Source organism: Toxotes jaculatrix, chromosome 6, assembly GCF_017976425.1.
Source record: "Toxotes jaculatrix isolate fToxJac2 chromosome 6, fToxJac2.pri, whole genome shotgun sequence".
In the NCBI taxonomy this organism is placed as follows: Eukaryota; Metazoa; Chordata; class Actinopteri; family Toxotidae; genus Toxotes; species Toxotes jaculatrix.
In genome coordinates, this window is record NC_054399.1 from 15,615,351 (window position 1) to 15,625,423 (window position 10,073).

Here is a 10,073-nt window from a genome sequence, read left to right on the forward strand (position 1 = left end):
TCTTTAATATAAACAGACATCGCCAGCATTTAGTCAGTGCTTTATTAAGCTCATATCAGTGTTTCACGTTTCTCCAAAAATATCTCCTGAGGAGTTTCCCAAAGCCATGTCAGATGTTTTATGTTTAAAAAAAACAGTTATAATCGGTCTCACCCAGTTTCTGCTGAAAACAGACTCTCGCAATGTCCAGGTCAACTGATAACTGTCTCCAGATGAAGTGGGCTTTTGTACTCTGCTAGTATAATCTTCCTGTAGCATTCAGCTGATTAATTCACATAAACTGGAGGATGGACTGATCAGGTGGAAGGAGGAGCTGGAAGTGAGGGAAGAAAGAATGAAGAAAAGTGCAATTTTATGTGGATGTGATATTAACAAGGAGGCTAGAGCACTGACTGGACAATGAGAGGCAGGAAGGCAACCAAAGTTACAAAATAAAGGCTCGGTCATGTCTTTTTGTTGCCCTTCTGTAATAATGTCAAATAGTTTGTTTTTTTCATCAGTCCTGTGTCACTGCAGGAGGCTTCTACACAGGTGAAGTCAGAGCAGGCCCCCACTTTTATTTAATAAATAATCCTACAGGAGTTCTGAGGGCTCTCTCCAGCTGTGGGCCCCACAAAGTTGGCATCCCACAGGAGACAGATCTGAAACTGTGATGCTGCATCAACCAGCAAACACTCCTAGATGTCGAACTCCTCTTCATGTCTTCAGTCTGTTTTAAGTCTGGTGGAGGCTCTCTGTGTCACACGGAGTGAATTTGACAGTAGCAGGCAGCTGAGTGATGATGTTCGCGCTGCACATCAGCTGCGTGAACACGTGTCTGTCCCTCATGATATCAGGATAAAACAGATTCCTTTGCGGTGTGGAGGAGGAAGTACTGCGAGTGCTGCTGCTCTGTCTGGATAAACCGAGCAGTCGTCGAAACAGAGACCTCCTGAGGAGGATGTAGATCCAGGGGTCGAGGATGGGGTTAACAGAGGCAATTCTGATGGCAGCCAGGTCAGCTGTAGTGTCATTTTTCTGCGTGAAGCGGTTGGCAAACAAACGGATCTTAGGGAGAAAAAGAAGTTACTACAGTTCAGATCTTCGTACTGTAAATAAAATAATTAATAAAATAACATGCTCTTTTACATTTATCTGACAGTTACAGTGACTAGTGAGGAAAAACAGACGCCTGCTTGTTCTTTAATAGTTGCATTTGAAGATAAAGTAAATGGATTAAGTGAATGTACAACAATACCAACAGCCAATGTCACTGCTTAATTAATGACCTGACTCACCACGAGCGGGGCTGAACAGGCCAGAACCACCGCGGAGGTCATCACCAGCACCGCCATCATCTGCGTCTCTGCGGCCGAGGACAGAGCCCTCCACCTCTCCCGGACGCTGGCTCTGGTGACGGGCCTCTGCACGGTCCTCTGTCGCATCAGCAGCAGCGATCCGCACACCGCACAGTTCAGCACTATGGTCCCCAGGATGAGCAGCAGGCTGACGACGCCGTAGAGGACGGAGTAAGCGGCGGCCGCCGGCTCGTGTGTCTTCCAGTCGATGAAGCACCAGGTTTTCGACGACTGCAGCTCGCTCTCCGCCATCCCCATCATCGGGAGGCAGCAGAAGAAAATGTGACTGATGTAAATGAAGAAAAGAAACTTTTGCGCAAAGCGTCTGTCCACCCCCCACCGCTGGTAGGTGTAGGGGCAGCATATCGCCAAGTACCGCTCCGCTGCCATGGCGCAAATAATGCTCAGTCCTGTTAAACCGAAAAACAACAACAAAAATGAGTGAAACTCGCAGACGTGCACGTCTTCCAGTACGTGCTGGTCCAGGTAGTTGGCTATAGTGATGGGACTGGCCAGACAGGTGCCCAGCAGGTCCGTCACCGCCAGACCGCACACCAGCGTGTAGAAAGCTGAAGATTTCCTCTCCTGTCTTGATACCGAAAGAACGATTATTGCAATTAAATTCCCAATGGCGCCTCCAGCAAACATAAAAATCGGTAAAGCGATTTCTGTGTGGCGCCTGGCCCCGTGTGAAGGCTGAACCACCGTTTCGTTTGGGGAGACGGATCCGTGCGTAAAATTCGGGCTTTCCATCGCCACATACACCCACAGACTGCCGTTTGTCAGTGATACTTCCTTTGGTCTGCTGTGGATGTGGGAGCGCATTTCCTCCGCAACCTCCTGCAACATGAGATAAGAAGTCAGCAGTCGTGTCTTCTCTGGTAGCCTCATTCCTTCTGCTTTCCAGTAATCCAGATATAACCACTGGTGGTTACTGCGCGCAGCTGTGAGCTGAGAAGTGGGATGTCTCTTAATATACTGAACCACCCAGCAGCCTGACATGATGGATGGGATGAAAGCCACAGACAAGAAGGAAAAATAGACTTTTTTTTCTTACAGTTTCCGCCTTGTGTCTCATCTGCCAGTGTTTGCGTCATTGCAGGTTTGCGAAATGTTTGTGGCAGACAGTGAGGAGGTCAGTTTGACTGGCTCACGAACAGGACGACAGAGACACAGGAGACTTAAGCAGACTTTTCTCACCCAGTTGGACATGAGTCATATGTGAAGCTTTGTGGCAAATTCAGAAAACATTAATCTGGTCACTATTGAGGTGATAAAAATAATATTTGTTATAACTAATAAGGCATGCTTATTAAAGGGTTACAGGCTGCAATGAACAGCTTTATAAAGGGTTATTAAATCTAATGCTTTTATAAGCCAGTAATAATGACAACTTCTCTTGTTTGGTTTCTCTTGATGTGAAAAGTCCTTTTCTGATTGGACTTTATAACTAGTTTCTTCTGGAAAATGAAAATGCAAAAAATCTGAACCAAAATCTATTTATTATCAGCTTATTACTGGATTATCGACATTTATAGCCCCATTATTGCCAAACAGAAATGATTAACACCAGGAAAAGGTTTTTCTGTAGTAATGGCCTATAACTGATCCAAGCAGTAAATACTTTACTAACCATTATGGAAGCCATTAGTTACCAAATGTAAGGCCTTTGTGAAGGATTACCAAAAAAGAAATAAAAATAAAATAAAATAAAATAAAATAAAACAAGCTATGCATGAAATTACATTTTAATTGTAGTAAGAAAAAAAAAATAACAAAAAAACCTTATTGTAAATTTATTCCAGTAAAATTTACAGTCTTGAGGATACAAGTTTCAGTGGCAGCTGTGAACCTTCTCTGCTCTGCTCTTCTGAATGCTGTGCTGTTGTTGATCATGTCAGAGTGTTTCTTCCTAATTGTGAATTGTGCAACACTTCTGGTTTATTTACTCCCAGTTGTTTATATGCTGCTGAGTCCATATCTCTCTTTTAATGTCTATGTGTCTGTGGGGGTGGGAATTGGTACATTACCCACATAGTGTAATAAAACCAGTGATGACTGCAAATAATAAACAACATCAAAGCACAAATCAAAAACTAATGAGACACAGATCTGCATCGCTCTTCATCATTTTAGTCTGCTTCTAGTTTTGATTCAGAGGCTGAAATTTCAAGCATGAAGTTTAGGTTTCTGAACTTTTTCTTACCTCAGCAGTGGTAGAAACTATCTGACAAAGATGTTTACAACAAGTGGAAAAGATTTATGAACTGAGCAAAGATGTGGCATCAGTGGGAAAGCTGCAGAATATTTAGTTAAACACATGGATGTGTGGAGGCATGAAACAAGAGTCTGTGATGTGTTCCAGTGTGTTTGTCTGGTTGGCGTTTTCCCCCAGGGCAGCACACAGCTTTGTCCCAAACAGAGATGACTGTAAATGGTTGTGAGGAACAACAGAGGGCTGATGGACAGCGAGAACACGGGGAACGTCAGTGCACTTAGTCTGCTCCGACTCTGCGACTTGTGTTTACAGTGAGGAGCGGCAGAGAGGGATCTCTGTCTGCGGCCAACCTTAAAAGACAAAACACAACACCTCTCTGAGAGGTAAACCACCGCCGCTCATCTCTACTGCAGACAAAAGAGAGCTGGCAGAGTCTAAGAACAACAAGACACTTAAGTGATGCCAAGGCTCGGAAACTCCAACATGGCCTTAAGGTGAATCATGGGACGTACGAGCCGACCCTGCATTGGTTTATAGTTTCTTGAATGTCGTAAAGGTAATTCATTCATTGCAAATGCTCTTGAAATGCATTATCTCTGTCTGTGGTCTCTGCAGTGGGCAGCAGCTATAAAAGTGTACGTAAATTTAACTGTATGACTAAGCTCCAAAACAGAATATGTTACAATTTACCCTTAAAAGGTCATTATAAAGGTATTTTTCTGTCTATAAACCTATCTCTACCCTCATCTTAGCACATAAATTAGCACAACCAGATGAAAAAGACCTTTTCACCCACTGTTCTCGAAACAATAAATTCTGTTTGCAACATTTTTATTTTATCAGGTTTTATATAACAATCTCATTGTATTTATTTCCTGTAAAACCCTGCATCTTTAGGGGTCACTTCAGCCCTGTTCATTTCTTTCTCACTTTTACTTCCATTCTCAGTCCAGTATTTCAGGTAATCTGTTAATTTGTCAGTCAAATTGTTTAATTTGTGCAGTTCCATTTTTCCTCAATACAGTTTTGATCTGTCAAAAGAGTCAAACCTACTGGTATGTGTAATGTTATAATGTTGTTTTCTTTTTTTTCACTGCTCAGCTTGTGGAAACCACTGTGCATGACAAAAAGAAAAAAGAAACAGTGACTATTTTACAAATAAGATATTTTTGTAGGGTGGCACGGTGGTGCAGTAGTTAGCACTGTCGCCTCACAGCAAGAGGGTTCCGGGTTCTGGGCTCTTCTATGTGGAGTTTGCATGTTCTCCCTGTGCCTGCGTGGGTTTTCTCCTGGTACTCCGGCTTCCTCAGTTGCCAGAGTACCAAAGTGCCAAAAACATGCACAGTAGGTTAATTGGCTACTCTAAATTGCCCGTAGTGTGTGCCTGTGTGGTTGTCTGTCTTTGTGTGTCAGCCCTGTGATTGGCTGCCGACCAGTCCAGGGTGTACCCCGCCTCTCGCCCATAGTCAGCTGGGATAGGCTCCAGCTCCCCCTGGACCCTGAAAAATTGTTATGTGAGGAGGGAGGGATTCTACCCTTCCCTGGAAGTGAGTCAAAATCATCTCCTGGGTCCTTGAAAGTACTAAGGAATCAAAAGTCAAATGGGTCAGGAGTTACATAAGCAGAACTTACTCATACAGTCAATATGAAAAAAATTATAAAAATGATTAGATGAGAGTCACTGAAAAAGCTAATTATCAAATCAATCAATCAAAACTACTTCAGTGGACAAACTGATACAGTTAAAGAAAAACACAGCGATGATGAGGGAGGAGGAAGCTGTTATTTTAAAGTTTATGCAGGAAACCAAAATAAGTAATCAAGCTATCTGAGCTTTCAGCAACTTTAAAGAGAACTTAAAATCAGCTGAAAGCGTTGTTCTTGCTAACCTTGCTGCAGCTTCACGTCACTGCTGGGTGTGGTTACAGGTACATCAGGCTGTTCTCCCTTTGGTCTTGTAGCTTCAAGGGTGGAAAGTACTCTTAAATTGAGAGCTGACACGCTAGAAATAACATTTATATACCTTGTTATGATTATCAACACTTACAGAAACTGAAACCTCAACCTTTTCCTAAAAGGTTTATTTTTGTAACTATGACAACAAAGTGTCATAGTCAGGAAATAAGGCATTGTTATGTTTTGTCTTGTGTTCGTCTTGTGGGTTTTGCTTTTATTTTGAAGTGTTATCTCCTCTTTTTTCCCGCCAGTGTGATTGTTTTCCCCGCCCTAATTGTTTCCACCTGTTCCCCTTACCTGGTGTCTATATACTGTCTGTGTCTCCCTTTGTTCTGTGCCAGTTCATCTTGTCCTTTGTCAAGAGAACCAGCGTCCTTATCAAGTACTCGTAGCTCATGTCAGGTTTTGTTGTTCTTTTGCACTTTGATTGTTCTTGTTTTGATTGTTGTTCTGCCTTTTGTCTTACATTTTTCCACGTAAGAGTGATTTTCTGTTTCCTCGCAAGAGTGATTTTCCGTTTGTTTTAATCTTTTGTTTTCGTACTTTTTCCCCTGGTGGGTGATTCTTGTTTTGTTATTTTGTTTATTAAAGACTTTGTTATTTGATCTATTGCCTTGGAGTCGTGCATTTGGGTTCTGATCTAGTTCAGTTGTGACACAAAGGTCCTCTAACCTTAATAAAGTCCTTCTTTTAACCCAAACAACAATCTTTCCTAAACCCTAACTGAGTTGAGGTGCCTAAACCTAATGACAAACTAGATTCTGGTTGTTGAATGCCCATTATCCACCCCAGCCACATTAATTTAATTTAATTCATTCCAAAAGCATGTTGCCTCTGACCATAATCCACCACAACATTACTGGGAAAGAAGTTTAGTCGTTCGTGAACGTAATTTCCCAGAGAAAGGGGCTGGGCAGAGAGAGTAAAGAACCATTTCTATTTGAATTTTGCTACAACCAGGCTTGAAAACCACGCCCAGCAGATTTTATCCTTTTTTAATATGTTCTTATTATCCCAAATTATTTGCCAGATATTTCTTTTTACAATAAGATGCATCTTAAAATGTTGGACAGTTTTTAATGATAAAAAGGAAGAAACCTCAGGAAGATCAATGGAAAGGTTTTAATTAAACTCAATGGAGTGTGAGTTATTTAAACCAGTGTCTCATTCCAGTCCAAACCTGGTCTCACCCATCTCAAATGACATATGAATAACACACCAAATATCTTAAGTCTTTTCTCATGTTATCACTACACATTTTTTTGCTTTTCGCATATCATATCATTTCATGCCACGTCATTCCTCTGCTGACCATCCCCTAATGCTAATCCTTACCAAAACACTGTCAAACAACATGCAAAACCGACATGAGAAATGTCCCTGAAAGTGGCAAGCTGGTGTTAATTATGTACAGTCCCATGACATCACGTAGGATCTCCAGGGGGTCTCAGAAAGATGGATTTAATTTGTTGTGTTAATAAGTTCACAAGAAGGGATTCCCAGTTAGATGACTACCAATATTCATACTGTGTTTCACTCTCATCACTTGACAGTTTTATGACCTTTACAGGAACAGATTTCATTAATCATTTCATTAGAAACAACACAACTGTTCCAGTGTCAAACAGATTCCTCTCATACGAAGGTTTGGGCCTGATCAAAAGTTTGTTTGCGAATCTGTGTCATTGGAAATAATCAAAGAGACCAGACAAAAAGCATTTAAACCATTATTTCACTAATGTTTTCCCCTCTGATTATACAACAGTTATTCCACTTAATCATTAACCAGCGGTTCTTTGATTTCAATGTAAAACAAAACCACTTCAGCCAAATGTTCAGTCGTAACATAATTTCATTTTGAAAGCTAAATTTAAGTCTGGATTTTAAATGTTGTGTTTCCCAATTTCAATATGAAACTCATTGTTGTCCACAAATGGGTGTCAAAGTAATTAAATATGCGTAAATAGATTTATGTTGTTATTTCAAATGAATTTCCTGACAATTTGAAGTCTCTCTGGGAGGTTATGTATGTGCATGGAGTGCCCAAAAACAGAAAAAAAAAATTATGCAGAAGTGCTGAATTTCTTGGAGCTGAAAAATGCTAAAATGATGGAAGCCATTGATCCTGAAACATGCCACTTTTGAGAAATGTTGCTGTCACTCCACGTGTAAGAGTCATGTTTCTGTTTTTGTTTAATCATTTATTATCCTTAAATGTCTCATGAGATGATGCGTCTGCTCGATAACCCTTTACCAAACAGTGGGAGTGGTTTTTTTGTTCCAGTAAAATTCACTTAAAGTGCCCTGCCCTGTAGTTCAGTTTGGCAAAAGGGGCAATGAGCCAAAGTAAAAATCTATTTCTGTCAGCGTTATGTGCAACACAAGTAACACAGTTCTTACTATTTTAACACAATTCCTGAAAATCAAATATGGTCTGTTATGCTGCTGTTGTGGTACTCACCTCTTTCAGGTGAGTACCACAACTGATTGCAAACACTGATCCAGTACTTATCACCAACACCCTGATTCCTTCTAAGAGACCTAATTGTCATTTCCCTTCTTCAGTGGTCAGAGAAACCCCCCTGAGGGGAAGTTGTTTAAAAGCTATCAGTTCTGTGTGGCTGCACAAAACAGTTGAGCCTGATGGGAACATGGAAACTTGCTTTGAAGGAATTGAGTCACAAACCGACTTATCAGAAAGATTCTGATTTGAACATGGCTCAAAATCAAAAAGAACTGTTCAGACATTTCATTCTGAACCAAAGTGGTGGGCCGGCATTACCACCCACAGAGTCATACACTGCTAGCATGAATAAGAATTTATCATTTTCTTGTGAACCTTCAGTATTTTGTCACTCTATTTGAACCACACACATACCCCACTTGTTCACTTACTTTACAGCAAATCCCTCTGGACAGCAGAAGCTGGAACCGTTGATGTTGTTATTCTGTGTTTTCATCCACAGAGAATACTCTGGAACAATACAGAGAATACAGTGGAACAACTTCTTTTTGCTTCTGTTTGAAAGTTCACCAGTCATTACTTTGAGCAAAAAAAAAAATTTACAAAGCGATAATATCTGAGGAGGCAAAGTGTCCAATTGGCTCTATTTAAGGGTGCTACCTTCGCATGAATGTAAACAGTTCTTAAAATTGAATAAACCTTTGTAACTGTTGTATGATTTATATTTCAGGGACTTAGACTGTGCTTTATTCACAGAAAGCAGGCAGGAGTTCAGTGAAAGGACATGACTGACACTGGTACTTAACCTGTGGCCTTACAGGTGTCCAAATATTGCATCATGGTTGGTCCAAAAGAAAAACAATCTGATAGATCACAAATTTTTGTTTTTCCATTATACTTTACAAGCGACAGTTCGAACATGAAACACAGAAACTCGACCAAATCCCTGAACCAAATCTGCAAAACTGCGAGCACAACTTCTGCTTATATTCAGTTTTTTCAGTTTTAAAAATCACACCTTTTGCAAAACACTACACACAGTTCTCTAAATTAGGTACAATATTCAAAATTCAAAAGCCAATCACAATGCCAACCTTTATTTATCAAATGGGACAATGTGACTTTTCACTCGGCTGCCCTGGTCCACAGCTGGTTCATCGTTCACCCACAGTTTATTGTTCTCATATATCTCCCACCCTGTTCCCTATCTAGAAACGTAAATGCTGCTCTCCTGCTGGTTATGTAAAATGTTACATACAAAACACAAGTGTCAAAAACCTGTATTTTGGGGGGAAATGAAATGCTTTAATGCACAAATGTACCTGATTCTGTTTCAGAATTAAAGTTACAGATGTATTAAAGTTTCATGGTTTGCCAGTAGCCATAGATGAATGAATGAATCTCCCCGTCATGGTTTTGAGTTTCAGTCTGTTCATTCATCCTTTCATCCTTTCAGTCCAGTTGTTTGAGCAGACATGTTCTTGTTCCGCTGTCATTTCAGACCCTGCTACTTCCACCTGTTTGCCTTTCCCGCCAGAAGAATCACCTGACCTGCTCCTCCTCCTAACTCACCTGTTTCCCGTTCCCTCATCATCCTCCTGGTATATTTGCCGGTCGGTTTGCACCTGTTCTCTGCCAGACTGTCTTTGTGCCATGTGTCTTTTGTTTGTTTGTTTTAACTTTTTAGGATTTTGCTTCAGGCCAGTCCTTTGTACTTTTTTGTATCCTTGTTTTTTTTCCCAAGTTACTTACTTTTATATCTGCCCCCTGAGTCATGCTCTTGGGTGCCTTTTCTGAGAACTGTGACACTCCCCATATAAGGCTTTGTTTATGGTTGTAAAGACACACAGGAGTTTGGCGTTCAGCCACACTGTTACAGGCCACCTTGTTCCTCTGAGGTATTCTTACATGAGTAAAAGCCAGTTAGCTGTTTGTACATGTTGTCTGCATGCAAACATAGCCAGAAATATAAACATTATTTTAAATCTTGCTCAGTGTCAGTTATGACAAGAAATGCATGCAAAGGTGTCTCTGTGGAATTAGTACTGGGACATATCAGGAACAAAATTGCTCCACATTCAAAGACAACACAAACATC

General features: G+C 40.9%; 1 protein-coding gene across 1 annotated transcript; it reads right to left on the reverse strand.

Annotated features, from left to right (window-relative positions):
- On the reverse strand, positions 1-2,246 carry LOC121183904 (prostaglandin E2 receptor EP4 subtype-like). The gene is made up of 2 exons (XM_041041209.1): positions 1,278-2,246; positions 1-1,047 (listed from the first exon to the last, which is right to left on the reverse strand). Exons 1-2 carry the CDS (start codon positions 2,226-2,228, stop codon positions 715-717), a joined length of 1,284 nt encoding a protein of 427 aa, XP_040897143.1. The 5' UTR covers positions 2,229-2,246; the 3' UTR covers positions 1-714.
- Positions 2,247-10,073: the final 7,827 nt, after the last annotated feature.

Excerpts from the sequence above, each read along its gene's own strand:
- LOC121183904 (XM_041041209.1), bottom strand. The coding sequence starts at position 2,228 with ATGAGGCTACCAGAGAAGACACGACTGCTGACTTCTTATCTCATGTTG. Across the intron at positions 1,048-1,277 it reads CCTGTTCAGCCCCGCTCGTG|ATCCGTTTGTTTGCCAACCG; the intron begins GTGAGTCAGGTC and ends TTTCTCCCTAAG.